The 24,478-nt window shown below is 34.2% G+C and overlaps 2 protein-coding genes across 10 annotated transcripts in view; one reads left to right on the top strand and one right to left on the bottom strand.

Moving 5' to 3' along the window:
• The window catches only part of LOC144957648 (protein unc-79 homolog), a 112,676-nt gene extending 110,521 nt beyond the window's left edge, over window positions 1-2,155 (bottom strand). For 8 of the 9 annotated variants that reach the window (XM_078888999.1, XM_078889004.1, XM_078889011.1 and 5 more), the window contains exons 1-2: window positions 2,065-2,149; window positions 398-452 (exon numbers count right to left, since the gene is read on the bottom strand). In XM_078888999.1, coding sequence (XP_078745125.1) covers window positions 398-419 — 22 coding nt within the window. In that variant the 5' untranslated portion in view covers window positions 420-452; window positions 2,065-2,149. Of the gene's footprint in view, window positions 1-397; window positions 453-2,064 lie in introns of all 9 variants that reach the window. The other variant, XM_078889028.1, reaches the window with a different exon arrangement.
• Window positions 2,156-2,638: 483 nt separating this feature from the next.
• LOC144957639 (uncharacterized) lies at window positions 2,639-21,191 on the top strand. Its single transcript, XM_078888987.1, has 5 exons — window positions 2,639-3,010; window positions 12,240-12,267; window positions 13,090-13,296; window positions 18,005-18,120; window positions 19,192-21,191. The coding sequence occupies exons 1-5, from the start codon at window positions 2,846-2,848 to the stop codon at window positions 19,354-19,356; spliced, it is 681 nt and encodes a 226-aa protein (XP_078745113.1). The 5' UTR covers window positions 2,639-2,845; the 3' UTR covers window positions 19,357-21,191.
• The last annotated feature ends 3,287 nt before the right edge of the window (window positions 21,192-24,478 follow it).

Raw genomic sequence — 24,478 nt, 5'->3', positions numbered from 1 at the left:
AAGAGTATATCCCATTTTCCCTAAGCGTGAAACAGACAATTTCACATTACTACCTCTTGGATAGGACATTAGTCACTAGAGCATCACAATTGGGGGGCGGGGATCTCGGCTTTGCCCGGGAATGATCTTGCTTGGTCCTTCTTTTGTGTGTGAAGTAAGTTCTGAGCTATCGGACCCACAAATGTTTTTATCAAAATGAATAACCTATAATGAAAAGAGTGAGTCTTGTTTCATAAACTTCACGAAACGTTCTAATTGTAGAAGTAACCACTGTATACAATATTTTTAACAGATAAAGCTTAACTATGAATAGTTTTCAATGTTCAAGTCAACAACAAAATTAAGATCACCCACTTTTTTCTTTTTTTTTTTTTAATTATTAAGCACAGCCACTCACATGTTACAGCCCTGGTCGCCATGGTCCACCTTCAGATGATTTTCACATGATAGATCTGATAAAAAGAGTAGAGAATCAGAAAAATCATAAATCAGATTGGCTTTCACTCATGATAGCAATGTTCATCTCCCTGTTTGTGACTATATATCACATAACATTGCAGCAGTTCACACATTAATTAGACACATGGTGGGGCATTTGAAGTCATCTCTCCGTAGCATATAAATAGAGTGATTTACTTCAGTGATGGAGCAGCATCACAATATAAAAACTACAAAAAATGGTCAAACCTATGTCACCATGTCGCGACGGGGAGGTGGAGTATTCATACTCGTTGATAGAAAGCTCACAGGCTGTGAGCAAACAAAGTTCAAAACTGACTGTGGGATAATTTGGGTAAGCGTTAAAATCCAAGGCCATAAAAACATTCTTGTTGGATCGTTCTACATGCCCCATCGAAACGAAACTGACATCGAAGATGGTACTCTTGCGACATACATGGCATGGCATAAGATTTTCACATATGAGACTTCTGAAGAAGTGGAAGCTAATTCTATAAACCCTACTACATGTTTTGAATCAGCACAGTGAATTCCTGAAACAAAGAGTCATCATTGTTGTTTTAGACAGGTATCTGTAAAAAAAACTATCTTTTAGTAGAATTCCTTTGGATTTTGGCACTAGCCATTCATTTCTTGATATGAGTATGAGTATGAGTGACGATGCCAACTAAATCTCTTTTCGATAGGCATGTATGCCGAAGCGATTTATGACCAGGAACGAAAGTGGTATATAGTAATTATAGTTGACCTCTGTGAGAAAAATAATGATGTTCTGATCAAATCCATGCATCCTGCACAGTCACAACATCTAGCTATATTGGCCACAAAATGTTACAGGACACTTTTCACAACAATAAAGCTTACATTCTGGATCTTCAATATTACACACTATTTTACTTTATAATTCAGATTAAGGAATTTTAAACAAAGCAGGATGAAGACAGGGACCTCTCTCCTTTACCAGTGCCCAAATTTGATTTATTTATTATTGATTTTTTTTTACACGTTTTGAGACAGAATTTCAAAAATTAGGTAGTAAAAAGTTCAAATATCCATATTCTGAACTGAAAATTTGTTTTTCTTCATGCCTCATAAGTATCTGAGCCAAGTTTGAGGAAAATCAAAAGGGGAGTGGTTCCCAATTTTCGAAAATTTGGTCCACTTGACAATCATATTCTAAAAGAAAAAAAATTGAATGGCCCAGCCATAGAATTAAACGAATTTTGGTAAATTCCTTGGGCCCAGCCCAAACCAGGGTCAAATGCAAAAAAAAAAAAAAAAAAAAAAAACCAAAAAACTGCCAGTTTTTAATTTATTCTAAATTTTAAACGACCCATGCAAATTTAACTTAAATTTTCACTGAGATGAGTCGAGAAAACTACTAAGAATAAAGGTAAAAGTTTTAATTTTAAAACGGCTTATCTCAATCTCAGATTCAGATACGAGTCAGCAGAAGTCCAGTCCAGTGGTAAAGTAAAGGACATTTTGTATTGAAGTAAATAAATGAAAAATATATAGTGGGCTCCAAATAAGACACCTAGCTACTATTACTATTGGGTTGCCAATTTCACTTTTCTTTCTAATTTTTATGCCTTCTTAAATTACCTTATTATTATCACTAATTAGGCATATCAGTCACAGATCGCACAATCGCAGTCTGCTTGTCTGCTGGAGCTTACCTATCTATTTTTAGAATATTAAAATGTTTACATTTCTTGGAATATTACATTTTATCTATAGGGGTTACGACCACTTTTTAACTGAACGATGGCTATCTAATTTTGTGATTAAAACGCAATATGCAAGCTAAAAGGCACTTAAGTAATATATCAATGGTTGCAACTCTGAAATCGGTGCATCATAGTTCACATTATATATTTACTTTATAGTTTGGAGTAAAACTGTGTGTTTTATCGATTCCTCTTTGCTCCAGAAATGGAATGGCCCTTTCTGAAATGGTGGGCTCTCACCTATTCGAAGAAGAACTTAAGATAAATTATTTTCACGAGTACATTAATTTTTGTATCTTGAAGAGAAAATATATAATAAATAATTTTTTTTCAAAACTATTATATTTTAGCTTTAAAAAAGTCCATCAATATTTAAATAGTCGAGAGTGGAATATTGATTAAAGAATGTCTATTTACACCACTAATATAAGAATAAACGTTACCCGTACGCCATACACCGGTGATTTTGACCGGACCGGAAGTCTCTGTCTCGCTCATTTCATCTGCCGCTACTACATGCCTTTGTATCTGTGAATAAATTTTTTAGTAAAATCTTACACCAAGATATTCATTTCTTACAAAGTTGTACTCCTCTTTTCTGTCTTCCCACGCATTAGACGCGTCTTAAAAGATAATATCTTTTTTGTTTGACTGTCATGGCTTTCCCTAAAAGCAACATGAAGATGTTCCTGTTGGTGATCGAGATTCTTCCTCAGAAAGAGGGCATCGACTTGCCCAACAAGCTGCAGAAATTGGAATGTTTGTTGTGTGATTATAAAACTCCATCAAGAGCTGTCACTCGTGTGGTTTACAAATTTAAGGTAGGTTATTATATTGTTAGAGGTCCTAATTGCTGAGTAGGAAGAGCACTTGCTTCGCATGCTAAAGCAGACCCGTTCGATCCGCGTTTTGAGAACGAACAGCAGACGCTTCTCACCGGTGATTATTCCCATGCTCATATAATAATAGGCTTCTTTTTTTTTTTTAACTCGGCTCTTTTTATTTATTCACTTCCGAGAATATGAAAACTTTCACAACAGAGATGAGAGAAGGGTACTACCGCAAACTCGGGGACCCAAAAATTTCCCCAATAATTTCTGGCCAAATTTTTTATATTTTTTACGCAAATTCGGGGTCCCAAAAAATTGCTGGCCAAATCTTTTTTATTTTTTTACGCAAACTCGGGGACCCCCAAATAATTTCTGGCCAAATTATTTTTTGGCCAAAATTTTTATTTTTTTAATTAATTTTTTTTTAGATCTAATATCTTTTAAAATATAAAATCTAGATCCAAATTATTTTTTGGCCAAAATTTTTATTTTTTTAATTAATTTTTTTTTAGATCTAATATCTTTTAAAATATAAAATTTAGATCGCTTCGAGATCTAAATATATCTATTTCTAGATTCATAGTAGATAATTAGATCTGGACTGGATTTTGTTTTGTTTTGTTGGGTTTTTTTTTTCATATACTAGTAGTAAACAGTATTTATAACTCACCCTATACTGGATACCACTGCGAAAGATGGAGAATAATATGTCGAAGGGCTTCTTGGTGAGTCTTCCCTTATAGCTCCCTCCACATAAATTCATCCAAATGAGATTCCAGTTGACTACTGTGGACACCCAGCATAGATTTGAACCTGCGTTTGCAGTTCTTCCAATAGCACTCAATAGTGTTGGTGCATGCGCCTGTCTGGGGGTCAACAAAGTTAGCTGTGTGGTTCACCACCAGGTGTTGATATGGAGGTTGGACTGGAGTTGCTCCGTTGTATGCAGCCCAGCCGTCACTGTGTATAGTGGAACCAGGGGCGATGTGCTCCTGAATAAGTGGCAACAGTCTAGCCGCTGATCTGTCGTTATCCACGACCACTAAAAATCCCTGTCCCGTCTCCCTACACACACCACCAAACACCCACCGTTGCTCAGCAACTCGGCCCACGTTGTTTTTTCTTTTGGCCACTAGACTTTCGTCGATCTCGACTGTGAGGCCTGGACCACCTATTTGGTACGGGTTGTTCAAAAGCCACACGAACAAATGTCTCGAAAAAAACCATACCACTGTAAAACAGAATTTTCACTCACTCCAGTGAGCTCTGTACTGTTTAGAATCGGCTCCTTGAAAGCCCACAAAAGGAGCAGCTCAACAATTTTCCTCAGAGGAAGACACTGATGTTCAAAGAACGATCCTCTCCTTAAGGGAACTTTGACACTCTTGTGGGTAGGGCAACGCCAGTACCTGTTGTCACTTGTGGCACTTTTCTTTATAAGAGTGGTGACTCGGTTGCAAGTCGCACAATTTGGTGGATTTCTTGTTAATAACCCGTTAGTCTGGAGAAAGAGAATAGCGTCTTCTTCTGTCCTCGCATGAGCATATAATAATTGTAACGCCATTACGAGAATCGAAATGCCGCGGCGCGAAAAACACAAACACACCAGACAAAAAAAAAAAAAAAAAACGGCAAAAAACCCCACGTGAAATCCAAATGATTGAACACGTCAAAAAATGTTTTACTGGTTTTAATACCCATTTTCAAATATACGTTTATTTGTTCAAAAACGGGTTCAAAAACGTATAAAAACATTAGACATTAAATTCGCATATAATACATATTATATTCATGTACATACATAATAATAATAAAACACATAATTTTGTAGAAAATGCTGGTCACGAAAAAAAGAAAATGCCAATCTGGCATACAACGATGAGAATCGAAATGCCGCGGCGTGAAAAACACAAACACACCAGACAAAAAAAAACGGCAAAGAACCCCACGTGAAATCCAAATGATTGAACACGTCAAAATGTTTTACTGTTTTTATTACCCATTTTCAAATATACGTTTATTTGTTCAAAAACGGGTTCAAAACGTATAAAAACATTATACATTAAATTCGCACATAATAATAAAACACATAAAAAAGAAAATGCCAGTCTGGCATACAACGATAAGAATCTGGCATACAACAATAAGCAACATCCGGTGTCATCATTCCAGGCGGCAGACCGTATCTAGGGTAAACTAAGCAAGAGAGACTCAGGTCCCCGAGTTTGCGGTAGTACCTGAGAGAAGAAATAGAATTATTGGGTACCTATAGAGGTACTTTGTAAAAAATTCAAATTGATAATTGATGGACATTGTTGAGCTCAATGTCAATGACAGAAACTGAAGGCTGTCATTATCCCCAGACACCTGTCTGGGGATAACGAAAAGGCTGGGCTTTCATTATCCCCAGACAGGTGTCTGGGGATAATGAAAATTCGTTATCCCCAGACACATATTTGCAACTCTTCTCTTTTAAACAATTATCCACATTCCAGAATATGGAATGTTTCCGAATGCACATAGAAATAAGGAAAGTTAATAAAATATCCACAATCCAAAGATATATTAAAGTGGCATTGATTTAAAAATAAACAACACCAAATGATAGAGTAAATCCTCTTGAAGAAAATAAGGTTTTTAAAATATGGTCACCGCTAGGCCATTCATTTATCAGCCCACTGCTGGAGTGCCAAATGCACGTTTACCAAATTACCTAGTATATATCTATATAATGAAAAAAAATGCATCGTCTTAGTCATTCATATTCATATGGTTGTGTGCCTGGGTTAGACATCTGTCTCAGATGGCTTGTCGAAATCGGGACCACCTTTTTTTTTATTATTATTATTTTTTGGCCTTCTTTCTTCAGAATGTTGCAAATGGTGTATGTCCCACAACCTTTTTTTTTTTTTTTTATTCTTTTTTTTTTTCTCACTTTTATTTGTACTGGAAGTGTCAATTGCCACGGAGTGAGTCCCTGGTAGTTGATGTGTCATTTGCTACCTTTACCATGGAATCAAATTGGGACTCTTCGGGTGCATGCAGTGATTTAGTCAAACCTCTTCATGGATCTCTCAATTCTCATCACTTTCCACTTATTCATTCGTTGGGAAAGGTCTGAGTCTACACTCGTCGGCATTTGTTTTTCATTTTATAATCCTTTTCAGGAATTTGCAGACGGATTAAAGTCATATCAAAACAACTAGTGTTGTTTTCGTATCCAAACCACAGACAGGTTCAGTGGACAAAAAAATCAGAACTGGCATATCCCTGCCGAGTATAGCCTAAATATGCCTGATAGCTTTCTTATTTTTATAAAAGCTTGGTTTCCTATGTTTTAAAGGAATTTGTGACTCATTGTTTGGTTTCAATTTGTGTAAAACATTTGTGGAATGACATCAGTCCATGGCAGACCTGCCAACCAGTACGATTTTTGGACCCAAATTTTGGATTCCAAAGGATTTAGTACGATTTTTTTTTAAACAAGATATGGGATGTGAATGATGTTGATGATACATTTGATGTATCACTATACTACATGTCATACACCAAATGTTGACCGTGTTTCTGAATGAATGATGCATCACATTTAGTACTATAGTTATCATTGCAGTTGCTTACATATGATGCCAGTTTTCACCAATATTTTTCTCATACATTTTTGAGCATTTGCATAGAATTATGCATATAAGCTTATTTTATACTTTAAATAGTCTCGGACCACATTTAAGCTTTTGCCACTTATTAGAGAATTCTAAGTGAACATGTAATTTGAACTAACATCTTTGACTATGAAGCCTTCAATTAAAAACAGTATTGCTAATAAGCTTAAACATAAATGGGTTATTTCCCTTTAGAATAACTAAAATTACTCTATTTTGATTTATAAAATTTATAATGATCTTTTTTTTTCCCCTATTATTAGTCTTGATTTACAAAGTGGGCAGCTTTAGGAACGGTATTTGGTTCAAAATGCATTCTCTAGAACCATTTTAGTATTTAACTTGTCTTTGCATATTACTTGCGAATTTCCCATCATTTGACCAAAGTAATTGTATTAGTATTAGTAGTAAAAGTAGTAGTAGTAGGAGGAGGAGTAGTGAATGCACCAAAAAAAATAAAAAGAGAGAGAATGAGAGAGAGAGAGAGAGAGAGGGGGGGGGGGGATAATTAGATAACATATATGGAAAATATCTTGCTACTGTTGCAAAATGTCGTTTATTGAATTGAAGACCACTCTCCCAGATATTTTATCTCATAACTGATCTCTTACCATCACCATCATGACATCACCACTTCTACAACCGCCATCACAGCATTGTCACTGCCACAACCGCCATCACATCACTTCTACCACTGCCGCCACCACAGCTTCATCATCATCATCACCACCACTAGAGCACCATCGCTACAACAACCACCACTTTTTCCACTGACACTAGCAGCAATTCTTCCAACATGTTTGGGGTCTTTTGGTCATTTCTTTGAGTGTTTCGAAAGCAATTTCCTTTGGTATTGCACGGTCAAGTTTTAGTTTCTTGATAAATCGATAACTTTGTAATCACTAGAGATTGCTTGAATGATGAAGATCAGAGTTTATTTTGATTTGGGTTCGGTGTTATATAAATTTTTGTATAGTGCGCACTTTTTTGCTAAAAAAATACTTTTTAGGGTCATAGACTACACTTTTCATCCTGGGAAGGTTGGCAGGTCTGGTCCGTGGCAATTAATGGTAAATAGCTGATGATTTATCAACTGGCATGGTCCGGGATAAAAAGAGGAAATGAGAGAGAGAAAGAAAAGAAAGTCATTGAAAGAGAGACAGGGGTGGAGGGAAAAAGTCTGAGAAAGAGTAAATGAAAGTAATAATATTAACATCACTCCCTGACAGTTGGATGGACTACCAACTGGCACTGCCTGTGACAAAAAGAGGAAATGACAGAGAGGAGAGAATGAAAGACGGAAGAGGGAGAGGAAAGAGTAAATGAAAGAGTGGCAGTATATTGTAAATAGTTGATGATTCACCAACTGGCACCAATGTGGCTAAAATAGGAAATCAGAAGGTGAAAGAAAAGAGAAAATGAGACATATATTAGCTCTGTATATTATTAATAATAATAACAGTATTCTGTGGCAAAAACAGGAAATCAGGGGGGAGAGTAGCATTACTTTGAGTCACTTAACATTACTCTATGGCAGTTAATAGTACATAAGTAGTTTACGATTTGCGAACTGTCGTGGTCTTCGACAATTGACGCTACCAATTGTAATATTCTTCCTTGCCATAATCTTTTTTTTTTTTTTTTTTTTTTTTTGTTTAATGGATTTTTTTAAATCTTGCTCAAAGACAGGCCAAAAAAAATAAATAATGGAAATGAAATCTCACTCTGAAACAGTACAACAAATTATGGGAGCAACAGTAAATAATTATTTGCGCATTCAGAAAATGATCAGAGAGAAAAAATTGATATTAAATAAATCTTGTTCAGAAACAAAATAAAGGCAAAAAAAAAAAAAAAAAAACAGGAGAGAGAGTGTATTACTCTACGCGAAATTCTGGGATATTGGGATTTTCTCCATCTCAAAATTTTTCTCTGATAAAAGCTCAGGTCGCTAAGTTGTGGATCTGCAGAAAATCCACCATCGTGTCTTGTCATATTTTGACTTGTGCTCAGTTGCATATATTGTGGTAATACTCTACTCTTCTTTTTTATTTTACGTCAACCTGTGAGGATTTTCGATGAGTTGGTCGAAATGGAAAAGAATGGCTGGTGGGGAAAGGGATTCGATTTTTTTCAAAATAGTTGTAGCATTATAATTAGAGTACATTGGCAAGCTGACAATCTAAATGTGCGTTTAGAGGGGGGGGGGTAATTATTGCGACCACACATTTGTCAGTGATTATAATTTTCCAAGGATTTCTCAGAAATTTTCCGATGGTTTTGCCTGTCAAACTTTTTCCTCTGATAAAAAGCTCAGGTCAAGTGGTCAATCCCTTGAAAAATAACCATCATGTCTTGTGTCATATTTTGGCACCTGTGCTCAGTTGTATGCATGTTGGTGACAGCCAGTGAGACAAGGCAATTTATGGTCGAAAGGGAAGGGGTGGGAGAGGGGGAAAATGAGTTTATTTGTAAGTAGGTCAAGAGTGGTTTTACAGTTACAGTTATAGCTCTGTTTAAAAAGATAATTGTTATAACTTCCCCCAAATTAGAAAGAAAACAAGCCTTATCAGTTAAACCCCTCTCCCTCCCCCTCTCTCTCTCTCTCTCTCTCTCTCTCTCTCTCTCTCTCTCTCTCTCTCTCTCTCCCTCTCCTTTTTTTTTTTTCGACCCTCCTTCTCTTTCACTCTTTCTTTGTCCGTTTTTCTCTTTCTTTCTATCATTCCCTTTTCCTTATATCTGTCTCATCCATTCTTCTATCGATCTTCATGTTAATTTTATATACGTCATTTGGTTATAGAAAGATGATATTAGTCTGTTGCAATTATAAGGGGTGCTCAACTTGGTTTAATATTTTTACCTTTGTTTTAACAATTTTTTACAACTTTAATTTATTAATGCTACTTGAGTCTTATTTGTAAGATCCATAACCACTGGAATACAGTAACAAAGATAAAACAAGTAAAAAACAAATACTTTCAGGCTTTTTGACCTATTCTCTTGAATAGAAGGCATTTTTTTTTTTTTTAACGTAAGGAAAGGACAATTCATTAAAAATTTTAAGTAAGTTATATCTCTACTTATTAGAATTACACTAGAAGTAGTAATATAATATACGAAACTATGATATTTTATGTTATGATTTTGTTTGAGTTTGATCGATGGACCAATACATGTTCCTCCTTTTTGACAAATTGCCAGTGTCACTTAATTTATACTGAGCTTCTTTGCAATCATATTCATACTCCAAAGACATCCAATTGTAATTAAAGACAAGAAACAGTAGAGAATAGATTCAATTGTTTAATTGTGAGCCTAGTGATTCTTTTAATAGCACGAGTTACCTTATTTTCTCAGAATTTATTTATTTATTTATTTTTGTTGCTTAAAGTCCACTGGGAGAATAATTAGATACGCAGCTCTGCTAATATTTCAATGCAGTAGCATGCGTAACAAGTGAAGCTTAAAGTTTGTCACAGACATATTCCAGTTGATACTTCACTGTAGTAGAAGTATACTGTTTATCGATATATGTATTGTTTTGCATCAGATTTCAATATCCTATATAGATGAGCATAAACCCAGGATTCTTTTTATGTGCTTTTTATTTTTTTCATGTTAAAACATTGCTTTCAGTCCCCTTTTGGAATATAGATGTGTGTTTTTCGTCTTTTGTTCTTTACTTTATTCCATTTTGTTTCTCTCTATACTTTTCAGTTTTTGTTCTTTTTGGTTTTGGTTTTGTTTTGTTTTGATGTGGGGGGGGGGGGGGGGTTGTTATTGTTCTGGATTTTTTCATATTATTGTTATTATAATTATAAGTATTACTCTTATTTTTGGTATTACTATTATTATCCCTTCTATTCCTGATTTAATTTATGTTAAAATTATTAAAATTTATTTCTCAATAATCTGATGCTACTGCTGCTACTGCAATTACTATTATTGGTTTTATGGCAACTAAGGAGTTATCACTACCAATGAACATAATAAAGAAGTGTGATGCTCTTTTGGATTGGGAAAGAGTCTGTGAGGCTGTCGTGGATGATTTTACAGCTTGTACATGCTTTGCATAAGGGTCGCCAGTTTTTGGGGTGTCCCATAATGCCGAGTGATTTTCCATGATGGCCTGTTGAGATTGAGACTATCAACAGCTTTCTCATAGTCAATACTTTTTAGGTAGGGAAGTGAGTTCCATTCATTGCTTTGCTCATGATTATTCTGAGGGAGCAGGTTTGGTAAGTGCAGGATCTATTTGACCTGAATCCTGCTTGTTCCTCTCTAAGTTTAGGGTCAACAATGTCTTTCATTCTGTTGAAAATGATTCTGTTGAAGACCTTCCCTATAGGAGCATTATCCCTATATGGTTTTTACATTCTTCTAAATTTCCTTTCTTTGGTATTTTTACCATGAGACCTTCTTTCCAGTCTTTGGGGATTGTTTCCATTACCCATACCTTTTCAAGTATAGTGTGTAGTTGCTTGGCGATTATATTTGGATTTGATTTCAATGCTTTGGTAGAATCGAATCTAGGGCCCGATGTTTTTTGGCATTTCAATTTCAATTGATATCTTACTTTTTAAGTATTCAGCATACTTTGTAGTAGTCTGTAGAATTTTTCTTTGTCCTCCTTGTCATTTTTTGGGGCATCTACTTTTATAACAGGTTTATTTTCCTGTGTGACTTTTGGAAAGAGGCTGTAATCTCTTTTGGGCCCATGGCTTCCCAGCCTATAAGTGATCTTCGGGCTTGTTTGGAAAGCATTATTCCAACTCCTTGTGTGTGTGGTATGTCTGTTTGCTCATATGCTGAGTACAGCAAGCTATTATTATTATAATTATTACTCGTGTTATAACTGATACTACTATTTTACTATTTTTATTATGATTATTATTATTATCATTATCACTTTTTTTACTGGTTTAATTTATGTTTAATTTATTAAAGTGTATTTCTCAAAATTCTGCTGCTGCTACAATTACTATTATTGGTTTGATGGCAACTGATGAGTAATCACCACCATTGATGATTATTTATAATGCACATAATACAGCAGTGTGATGCTCTTTTGCCTTTTGCTATTCTCGCGGGTTTCTTCTTACTCTGTGTTGAACAATACATTTTGTTTGCACTAATTGATAGTGTAGAGCCTCATATTGGCTAGCCTCAACACAACTGTTATCAGTATTCGATGACTTATCCACCTTGTTTCAACAATTGTTGCCAATTTTTTATTTTTTTTATTATTATTATCGTTATTGTTACTATGATTATAATTATTGTCCTTATTATTATTGTTATTATTACTGTTATTTTATTTTTTAAATTATTATTATTGTTATTATTATTATTACTGTTATGTAAAAAAAATTTTATTATTGTCATTATTATTTATTTTTATTTTTTCTAATTAGTACTATTACTATTATGTTAATCATTATTACTATTATTGTTATTGTTATTGATGTTTTTTAAAATTATTTTTATTACTATTATGTTAATTATATTTTCATATGATATATTTTTTCTTCTTTTCTTCATTATTTTAATTTTTATAGGTGTCTGGAGAGTCTAAGATACTTTCCGGTAAGCTCTTATTTCTTTAATTCATTTTTATATATTTTATATGTATTGTAATTATTTTTTTTTAATTATGTAAATAATGAGTTATATACTCGTGTTTGTTTATTATTTACGATTTTGAAGTTCGAAGTTTGTTTGTTGTTTTTATCTTCTTGGGGGGGGGGGGAAGGTGAGTTATAAGCATTCTTTTATTCTGTCTGTTTTTAGAAAAATATTTTTATTTTTGTTTGTTCTGCTTTATTGTTTTATTTTGTTTTAACCAACCAGTTTTCTAATTTCAAGTTTGTTTTGTTCTGTTTTTTTCTCCATTTTTTTGGTTTGTTTTGATTTAAACTTCTGTTTTATTTGGGGATTTATTTTTTTGTTTTGTTTTGTTTTGTTTACTGTGTCCAGCGAATTATTTAGACATTGAAATAATGTTATATTTTTGCATTGTGTGCAGTTTTTTTAGTCCCTTTTCTTTAAATATAGTTCAATATTGAATAGTTGTATCTGGGTTTGTGTTTCCTGTGAATAAAAAGTTAACCTGAATCTGCTTCAACTTGCTCTGAATATGTATTTGGTTGAATTAATTTGATCTTTTGATGATGAATATTACAATGAATTCCTTATGAGTTTAATTTTATCTCCATTTTTGATTAAAATCTCCTTTTAACTTGCAACTACGTTACAATTAATGGTAACATGACTTTAGCTCGAGTAACATTAGAATTTATTTTTGTCATTCTTGTCTACTTATTTAAGTTTCTTTGAAAGTAAATTTGCATATTGATAATAATGGTTACTTTATTTTGTAAGATTGTTTATATTCTTTGCTTTCTACAGTCATACAAACGACAAATATTATCGGACTGGAAAGGACTGTTGCAGGGTTATCACGTCTTGGAGGTATTCAAGTTGAGTGTCAACCCATAATGAACTTTGAGACCTTTTGTCGCAATTTACAAGTTTCTGAACAGCTTACAAAGTTGTACACTGGCTCTCTCTGCAAGGAAGGTCTTTACTGGCTACAGTTTGATCTCGAATATCATGGTCAGTATTATTTTGAATTATTTTATTCAGCTTTTGTCAAAATGAAAAGGGAGATCTCTGAGTGTCTGATTTGACTGGAAAAAAATTCTGGGTCAGAGCATTGATTGTTGTATTCCGTTGATATTTTTAGATGTGGTTACCATCATTTGCTTTGTCATCATTGGTATCGATGTCACTTTTAATATATTAGTGGTACTTTATCTCATATCTTGCATTCTTTATTCTTCTTTTCATTTGGGTTTTTATCATCTTCAACAATGCAGCTTTTGTATTGTATGATTGTCTAATGACATTTTTCTTTTATGGGTGTTTGGAATGTTTAGAATGGAGTTTGCCTATTTACCTACAGTTATTTTGATATTTCTCTGTTTTCAGACCTTTCAAAGACTCATTATAAAGTTGTTAACTTTATCAGAGTTGATCATAAGGATGAAAGTTCAGCTTTTATGTTTATATGGAATCAATGGCCAGTTTACATTATATTCCATTACATTTTCAAAATGACTGGTCTAGATTACCATATGTTTTTAATGTCGCCACTCACGTTTTTCTAAATGTTGCTGTTATTCATTTCAGGTTGCTTTCCAGTTTCAGGTATATTGTAGATAATTTCAGGTGATGGATTACAAATATAGAAGCAGACAAGTTGGCTTTCTCATTTTGATTTTGGTCACGTTTAATTTTTATTTATTTTAAGTTATTTAAATATTTTGTCCTTCGTTTTTTACTTTTATTGTCAGGGTTGGGGCCTCTTTTTCTTCTCATAGGCAGGGAGTTTGGGTGATTGCTCTATTGTCTGCTCCATCCACCATGTTTTGTTTTGTTTGTTTTTTTTTTTGTAAATCCATGTATCTCTGTGTATTTGTTCTAGTTTTAGATCATTTGGTTTTGCTCTGGCCATGCCTTGGATTTTTGTCAACTCAGATGCATTTTTAAAATATTGTTTCTTTGTGAGGTCATATTCTACTCACGATTTTCCTTATTTCTGTTTCTCATTCTCGGATGGTTCTTTACGGAAAGTATATTTTCATGCATTGATAAATGAATAGTGCCATTTTTTCATACATTTCAACATCTTCGTTTTGTCCTGATTCGTTCCCAATTTGAACCATTCCCCTTTGTCTTAGTTGTTCTCATATGCTTTTAATTTATAAATCTAGATCTTTTAGTGCTTTCATTTTCTTCCTTTTACAAGCACTGAAATTACCCAAATGTGTCGCAAGCGTTGTTAAACCCTTAAAACCAAGCATATCACTTAAGCTTAATTCTCCCTCTGCTTGTGATTGAAATGGGCGTTACAAGTTTCAAGTTGTGCTAGAGAACTTCTTAGTATGATGCTTTTAATTTATTTGGTATTATATTATGATCAACAATTGTGGTGATTTTAAAGGACTTGAAGCCAAGAATCTGAATGTGCAAAGTAAATTAGAGGTATGATTTGTATATGTAGGTGTATTAACAGATCATTGCATGTCAATAGTGAAAAGAGGACATCATAATTTCAGTATAGCTATTCTTTTAATTAGGACTCAATAGGAAAAATTAGTGGTTTGTATATTTATTTTTTTTTAATTGTTTACATGTTTTGCTTTGGTCCTTGGTCTAATTTTCTAGATCACTTGCAATTGTTTTCAAATTTGAAATGTTTTATCTGTTTATCGTGATGCCAATAAAAGACAATTTGTCAGAGCATAATATTGTCCAAATCTACATAATTTAGAAGCACTTGACATCTTAGTCCAATAAAACTGTTATTTATTATAACAGGCCTGGAAATCTTCCGTCTATTGTCGGATTTCTGACAGTACGATTTTGCTCTATAAGTGCTTAAAAAAATATAAAAAATAAAGATAATAGTAAAAATAAAATTCGTAACGTCATAGAACAGAACCAATAAAAAAGAAAATAAGACTTTTATTTCGTTCCTCTAAAAAATTAGATTTTATTCCGTTTCAAATGCCGACTTAAAAAAAAACAAAACAAAAAACTTTTTATTTGTCGCATCAAAGACATAACAAAACAAAAGCTATAATATTATCATGTCACCTACATGCTCCGGTAGCCGTGGATATATTCACTGCCTGCCTACTGTGCCACAGCCTGAGAGAAAGAGGTCGCGAAGTTCGCGCGAGTCGTCTTCACACACACACACAAACCTAGTCAGTAAATAACGCACACACAGAAGTGTGTCGAACCGAACCGGAAGGTTTCTCTCTATTTTGCTACTGGCACACATGCATATCTCCGGTTCTTATTTCTCAGTCTCTATATTTTTTTGTTTCCGTCCAGATGTGAAACGGAAATAGATAATGCGAAATAATTATTTTTCTTTGAAATATATATTCTTCTTCGAAAGCTCTCGCACCATCTCTTCTTCTTCTTCTTCTTCCTCTTCTTCTTTTTCGTTGTCGTCTTCTTCTTCTTCTTCTTCTTCTTCTTCTATAAGAATTAAGGGGATGGGCGGGTCCTCGATTGTCAAAAATCGAGTAAAATATCGATTTTGAGATTTTTTTATTTTTGAAAAGTTTGAAACCTTTGCTACATGAAAATGTGTTTGTTGACTCTCAGATGGGTCAGTTTAGGTCCAAACTGACCTCTTGAAGTCCAAGGGGGTCAGTAAATATAATGTTACAGCCTGGCTTGACAGCGAAAAAGCCATATAAACGTTAGGCCAATATCAGCATAAAACATCGATAATAATAGGCAAGTTTGGTATCGATAGTTTCGTCTATTTTTGGTCTATATGAAATGCCCACTGTCAAGGTCTTCGGTCTATCTATATTTAGTCAAGAGTCTTTCCAAAAACCCCTTCTCTGACTCAATTGTGAGGGGTTGACTGATTGTAGTAAAATCGTGAGTAATTGTTGTGACCTTTGCCTTGCTAGCACTGTTCTCATTGGCTGTTCAAAATAGTCGATGATAACATGACCTGATACTGCTTTCTGAGTGGTTAGCGGGCGAGTCAAAGTTCATGCTTTGACCTCATCTTCGCATGCATCGCATGTACATATTGTTATTCTGTGTGTGATTTTTCTTCTTCCCGGGGACATAAAAGCTTTGTTTTGTGAAAAGTACCGACACGTACGCAACAAGTATGCCCAGAAAGCCTCGAATTGTACGACTTGCAAAATCAGCAGCTCGAACAAGATGGGAACAGTAATATTATTGTGAATTTTTATAGATAGAATTTGTCACTCCTTCGTAACATGATGTAAAATGAAAAAGCGCTGAGGTCTCTAAATGAAATGAATGGAGTTACTGTCGAGCTAGACTGAGTATTGGTTGTAAACGAATGAGCGAGAGGTTTGTTATGCACTTGAGAACGATAGCGAGAGAGAGAGAGAGCAAAATCCACTAACTGTGCTCAAAACGCTTTACAAAGGGTCCCTAACCGACAGCAACACGTAAAATGTAGAACAAGACATGACGCCTGTTAGGCGATATTACAATTTTTCCGACAGCGACAGCACTGTTGACGGCTAAGTACTCATTTTACACCCGAATACGGTGAGAGAACGGGAGTAAATAGTCTTTTCCAAGGACTCATCTTCCGATCCGAAAGCGAGTGTCATACCACAAGACCATATAGCCGCTCATAGCTTGATAGATAGATGGATAGAAAGATAGATAGAGAGAGAGTGTGTGTGTGTGTGTGTGTACGTACGTGAAGCCGAGAAAAGGCAAGGCAGGAACAGGAGGCTGAAGAGGGAGGGCCTGCACATCAAGCAGGGTCATTTTGACGCATGAATGCATGATCTTGTCTGAGTTTCCTGTGCTTGAAACTTTGCGTTTTTCTCTGTTTGTGCTTTTTCTACCTTTATTTTGCTACTCTTCCTTTATTTGTAAACATTTTTGAATTATTTTTCGCATGTGCATACAGTATTACTAGCTTCATAAAACTGAGCATTTGTATTTCAGATTTATTTTATAAATTTTGCGTAAATGAGGGTCAAAAGTCCAAAAATGGGTCAATTTTTGATGTTTCAAAATTGATGAACTTTGAAAATCAATAAAAATAATACTATTGTAGATATTAGAAAACCGATGCTTAGCCCAAATGAATGGCTCAAATACTACTAGTATACCTATTTTCATGTCAATAACTTGTCATTTGGCGAAGCCTTAGCATTTTGAAATCTGCTTCATGATAGGGTATCAAATTTCAAAATGGCGGCGTTACCATGGTAACCAAAAACTGAAATTTAGGTTTTCAATTTTTTTCCCTCTAATTAGGATGTAGATAACCTAAAATTACCACTAAAAGTCAGCTACTTATTACATTTTAGAATTTCGTCTTCAGGACCCGCCCATCCCCTTAATCCAAATAAACGAAAGAATCAGCGTAAACATTTAACACAAACAGGAGCGAAGATACACATCCTTCAAAAGGGTAGGAATTGTTCTCATCCTTTCATTTTACAACTAACTCAGACCTGGGCCCTCAAATAATTGGGATTTAAAATAAAAAAATTTTGGTACCATAAAATAAGGACCTCGTTATAAACAAGTAGGGGAAAGTGGCATGATTTGACTAGTCAATTGACGTGTCAGTGTCATGTCTGTGTTGTGTCCATATTTTTTTCCTGTTGTGTCTATTTTCGCGTGTTCAAAAAGTTCCGACAATTTTTTCACCAACCATTTACAGGCCTGTTATACTTCTACCATTTTGGATTTTTAATTCCATTATTTTGTTATTTATGTATTTCAGGTAAGTCTTCAGATGATTTCCTTGCTTTGTGGAAGAAGGAAGCCGATACCATTTTAACTGCAAGACATAAGGAAGGAACTTCTGTAGAATTATACAAAGTTGTAGCTCAAAGAAAGGTATAGTCCCTCAAAACACCAACATTTCAAAATAGATAATTAATAAACAAATTCTAAAGTAGCCAAACACTTCACTTTCACTGTTTCTTATAGTGTGGTGGCATCCAAATGTAAAGCTGCGTTTTATCAGTAGTTATAAATTTTATATAAATCCACCAGATCTAACAGACCCAGCTACCTGATCATGGCTGGATGGACAAGTGGGGGGGAGGGGGGTCAAGAGGGTAGTCTTGACTCACCCAGGATCGATCTCAGTCCTTTTTTGTGTGAAGCAGTTGTTCTACCAATTGAGCTATCGGGTCCCCCAAGAGTGGTGTAAATATCAAATTTGAGCTTGAAAACAATTCCAATTCTTCTGTTTTTTTGGTATTCACATCTGATATTATAATGGCACTTATATATGGTGCACATTTCTGATCATTATACACTGTTACTGATGCAAAGATGCCAAAACTCTGGTTTCTCATGAAAAATTCTGGGTTACGGGCAATAGCTGTCAAATACCACCACATTATCTTCGCCACTACAACCACCACCCACATCATCATTACAACCACTGCTACTGCAACAAGCACCACATTATTATCATTTCTGCCGCTACAACAACTACCATCATCATTCCTCCTACCAGTGCATGAAAGAAATTGATTTTGTCCTGTTGGGAGGGAAACAGTCAAATGTACGGTTAGAGTTTTGGGAGATGACATGGTTTTTTTTATTTTAAATCATCTCTCTATTATGCATTGTCCTATTTTTTTGTTTTACATATTATATGATATATGATTTGCAAACATTTGAGTGTGTTACTCTTAGTGGGGACCTGTGCTTGTATCAGGATGAGACATTTGGGTGATCTCAAACTAAGTACACTGATGGTGTGCTCTTGGAATCTACATCTGTTTCCTATTTGAACTAATTCCCTTTTGTCTTCCTTTTTCTTTGGTGCTTTAATTGTTATTCTAGAACTTTTTACTATCCCGAGAGGCATAGTAGATCAATGCGTACACAAGCAATGATCATTTTTGAAATCACTATTGTTTATATCCTTAAATGTTGATTTGCATATTTCAGGTTCATGTGTTTATCAATGCTACAGACGCAGAACAAGTCGACTTCCTGTCATTGAAATTACCAATGATGCAAGAGAATGGTACCAATGTTCAAATCACATGCAAAGCCCTTCAGTTCCTTGAAGACTACAGTCAACGGATTAACAGTGCAACAGAATTTATGTAAACATTGAACACTTTTATTCTCACACTTATCATTCATTGGTATGTGCACGACTAAAACTAGGTGTATGTCAGACCTGTCATAAAAGTTGTATTGATTTCTTTTTCTCAGGATAAATTTACTCAAATTTGGATTTTTAGCCTCAGAATCGGATTTGGGGTGATCACATCTTTTAATTTTGTAAAAAAAAAAAAAAAAATAACTTTTTTTTTTTTTTGTTCTTTTTTTTTTTTTAACCTTGGGAACATTTGCAAAGATGGTATGCAATTTATGTTTATAGTGGCAGGTCTGTTGTAATTGAATTCATTATTTTGAAATTGTTCATATCCATTATTGTTCACTTTTGCATTTAATGAAACAGACAAATCTCGAATATATAGGATTATGCTTGAGTATACTTAAAGTATATTGTTGTTTTATCTTCTTTGTTGGTTCTCATGTATTTTACACTTCATTTAAGGTTTGAGTAAGTGATAAAGGGAAGCAGGGTTTTAAGGCTTACAAACCGTTTTTATAAGAATCCCAAATATAAATGTCTAATTTGTCTTGTCTAATCGTTGTTCATGTAGGATCGTTTTTTCCCATCTCAACTTGCTTATTAGTAAGTAGCATGGCTAGTCTTCATTTTTATTTCCTAAGAAAAAAATTGATAACATGTTTTGTATCTTTTCCTCTTCAATGTCATCGTTTTAGTCCTTTATTTGCTGCTTAATGTGAAACCTTTCATTGACAGATGTAATTCTACTACACTAGAGTAGGAAGTTGGAGCAAATGGATAAATGCTTAGTTGACACGATGCTATGCATGAACAACTCAGTGTTTGTTTCTTCCCGAGTTTGAATATCTGACCCTTTGCCTCACATTGGCATTATTTCGGGGTAAACTAGGTGTTGAAAATTGGATACGGCCAGAAACATGCAATTTGAGTTCATGATATATGCCTGCTCTATTGAGGTGGATGAAAATTGTATTTTTTAACTGTATGAGACATTAAACTTCTGTTATTGTAGTAATTTGACCTGAGTTATAGATTTTTATTTTTATTTTTTTTTTTTTTTTAAATGAAATGTAGTTAACCTTTATTTACTTTCATGGTACAAAGTGTCATTTGTTTTATTTTTGATGAAAATGCAAGTGAAATGCCATGTCATAGCTGTTTTAGATTTTGTATAAATGTGACATGATTAACAGAAAACTGGATGGGGAAATGCGACTTCTTTTAAAATAAAATTTTAGGATAGTGTGAAACTTATGCTCTCAAAACCTTGTCATTTGTGTTTGTTTGCTTTTGTCTTTTCAGTGTTCAACTTTTTCTTTCCTTTTTTTTTTTTTTTTTCATTATTTGAATTCAAGTTTACCTCATCACATATAATGATTACCTATTTTTGTTTGTTTTATTTTCATATTTTCTCTCAAATTTCTTTTTTTTTTTGGGGGGGGGGGGGTTATCTTTATTTGTATTCGTATATATGTATCCTTATATCAACAGTCCTTTCGATTTGATTAATTTGGTTAAAGAACAGTTTCAGGTAGACAACATAATTTTAATTTAAGGATTGAAGTGTTCTTTTATTGGATTTATTCGATTATAACTAGGAACTTTATCTGTTCTAGTTTATACACAATTTGGTTACTTTGTCACCAAAAAGAAAAGAGTAAATTTTGTACCAGCAGTATATTGCTTTCGTTCTCTTAGGCTTAACCCGTTTTTACTGTATTTCAGGTTGTTATCAGTGTTTCCAATTTTGTTTTTATTTTTACATAATATATGAAAATTGATAGGTATAGAAAATATGGCGGTATATTTCATTTATTACAATAAAATTCCACCAAAGAATTATGATGTAGTTTGTTTAATTTTGTATTATTTGTTTGATTTTTCTTGTTTCCTTCAAAAAGTGACAGACGGGATAGGTCTTTTGACCGGGTTGCTTCTTGTCTAAGGAGGCACCCAAGTATATTTTTTCCTTGAATGTTTCCTCCATTTTGTACTATTACATTTTTGGGGGTTTGAATATAATACTTTGTAAGCATGGTAGGATCCTGAGCTCATTTGTGAATGGGAGATAAGGTCATCTTAAACTACTACTAGTAGTACTAGGTGGGGTCACCAGTGTGGGCAGGAGGTCACGCTATGTCTTCTGTTCCCATATATATCTTTTCCAACTTGATTTCTGTCTTTGTCTTGGAATGAGATTACTTGGTTTTGTCCAGGCCCTAGCTGGATGGGAAACAGTCAAATGTATAAAGAGTTTTGGGAGATGATATTCTTTTCCTTGTAAATCTGTAATGTATTCTTTTGTTTGCATATTATATGACTTGTAAACATTTGGGTGATTCCCTCTTAGTGGGGACCTGTACTTGTGTCTGGATGAGACATTTTAGGTGATCTCAAGCTAATTACCCTGATAGTGTGCTCTTGAAATCTACATATGTTCCCTATTTGAATCTTGGGTGGGGATCCTGACCTCCCATAGCGGGCAGGGGGGTACATATTGTGTCTTCTATCCCCTTATATCTGTTTTCCAACATGCTTTCTGTCTTTGTCTTGGAATGAGATTACTTGGTTTTGTCCTGGCCCTGGCCCGAGTCCTGGCTGGGAGGGAAACAGTCAAATGCATAGTTATTGTTTTGAGAGATGATATTTTTTTCATTGTAAATCATCTCTCTGTTATGTATTATTATATTTATTTTTTAATGTATGATGTAAGCATTTGAGTGTGTTCCTCCTTGTTGGATTTTGTGCTTGTGTCCGGATGAGACTTATAGGTGATCTCAAGCTAAGTACATTGATGGTATGCTCTTGGAATCTACATCTGATCCCTATTTGTTCCCAATTCCCCTTTGTCTTACTCTCTCTTGGGTGCTTTAATTGTAATTCTAGAACTTTCGACTATCCCATTTTCTTCCTTTTTACTGGCGCTGATATAACCTAAATGTGTTGCAAGCGCCGTAAAACTCTTAAAAACAACAAAAAAACAAAACCTATTTGAATCAATTCCCCTTTGTCTTACCTTTTGTTGGGTGCTTTAATTGTAATTCTATAACTTTTTACTATCCCATTTTCTTCCTTTTTACTGGTGCTGATATGACCTTAATGTGTTGCAAGCGCAGTAAAACTAAAACCCTTTTTTAAAAAACAGTTTTGTCAGGGTCCTTGACTGGGATGAAGGCAGTCAAATGTATCAACATAGTTTTGGGAGATGAATTTTTTTTTCCCCTGTAAATCACTCTCTTCTCTCTGTTATAATAATAATAAAAAGACACTTGAGCTCTTTCCATGAAACCAAACTTCTCAAAGCGCTTTACAGACATGTATAATCAAAATGAAATATTGAAACAAAATACAAATTGCTTAAATAATAGTACCTATCAAACATTACAATCGACATTGTGTCAAATGAATTTTGAAAAAGTGGGCTTTTAAAGCAGATTTGAGATATTCTCGATTTCTCACCGAGATTGAAACTCAAATAAATTGAACCAGGAAAACAAATAATTACACAAAAGAGAAAGTGTGTTCTGATTAATCACATTATTTCAGTTACTTGCAATGTCAACAGAATAATTTTTGTCTCCACTATATTTTCTAATCATTTTTTTTTTTTTTGTTCTTTGATTTCGGAGTCTTTCGTTCACTCACAATCTCACGATAGATTCAGTTCTTTGGGGGTTTTTTAAAAAAAAGTTTTTACTCACAAAACAAAGCCGTTAACTGCTTTCAACTTAGTTCGATAGGTAAATTTTGCCGGACGCCAGTTCTTAACAGATGGCTAGTCATGGCCTGTGCCGAAAGGGAGACTGAGCAATTTTGCCTATTTTGATGATTTTTTTCTCAAGTTCAAAGTAGCTAAGTAAAGTTGCTATAAGACATTGCAATAAGATATTTTAGAGTCATAACGTGATTTACATACTTTTATTTGATATTATTTTAATAGATCATGTGAGATTAGATTTTAAAGGAAATAACCATAAAAATGGGTCAGAAATTTTGATTTTTTCAAACGATATAAACAAAAATTACAGTTATCTGAGTTTATACAAATAAATGAGAAATATTGCAATAATCATCAGTATTTCCAGGTACAAATATATAATTAAAGTCATTTTGTAATGAAGCATTGTTGAGATATCCGCTCACCTGTACAGCAATATCCTTTTTTTGACAGCAATGAAGCATTGTTGATATATCCGCTCACCTGTACAGCAATATCCTTTTTTGACAGCAATAAAGCATTGTTGAGATATCCGCTCACCTGTACAGCAATATCCTTTTTTTACAGCAATAAAAATAAAGCGTGATCACCGCATTGTCGGGGGTTTGTTGATCAACTGATCAAAATGAACCGGTTTTAGTAATGGCAATTGACAATTCTTAGGTAATATGTTATATGCATTCCTTGGACGTTTGTATAGATCTAAACTATGTCAATAATAATAATTATGATCATTTTCATGAAAATAATATAGTGGCTATTACCTAAATGCTTGCTAATTTGGTAAAACGCAATAATTTCTTTTTAAAATATTCTAAATGCCCGTTTTAAAAAAAAAATTGGAATTCGCCTTTTGGTCCACTCTGACAGAAAGGAAATAAAAAATTAAAAAAAAAAAGAATAAAGAATTTTAGTGAATCATTTGCGGCCAAAGAATTGACTCATCACCCGTTTCCGTGAGTTTTATTTAACTTCCCAACGCCCCAAATTACTATCGATTAATTTCATATAATTTACTCTTCCCCACTCCACGCTCTCCGGCAATTTCCTTCCATGTCCCTCAAACTTTTCTTTCCATGGAGCGTCCAATCAGTTTTTTACAATTGCCCATTTCCAATTGGCTGCTGAATAAGAACAATTCTAATTTCAATTGTCCACCAGTCGGTCATCAGCAAAGTCAAGAAAGCTCCTCCTACTCAAATCACACATACCCACGAATATGATAGGCCTTGTAGACCAGTAGTAGTAGTATCGAATGGCTACACCTCTATTTTGAATCTTTCAATCCATTCTTCAAATTCTTTTCCTGCCTTATAGGCTGTCTCGTAGCCTCCTGATAGGCTTGTCACTGGGCAGTGGATGACGATGTGGTCCATTGTCTCAGGGCCTCCTTGGCAATGACGGCATGC

The sequence above is a fragment of the Berghia stephanieae genome, chromosome 1 (assembly GCF_034508935.2).
Source record: "Berghia stephanieae isolate SIO BIC M18660-M18661 chromosome 1, UCSD_Bste_1.3, whole genome shotgun sequence".
NCBI lineage: Eukaryota > Metazoa > Mollusca > Gastropoda > Nudibranchia > Aeolidiidae > Berghia > Berghia stephanieae.
Note: the sequence above shows the minus strand (reverse complement) of the source record. Positions and strands in the feature narration are given on the sequence as shown.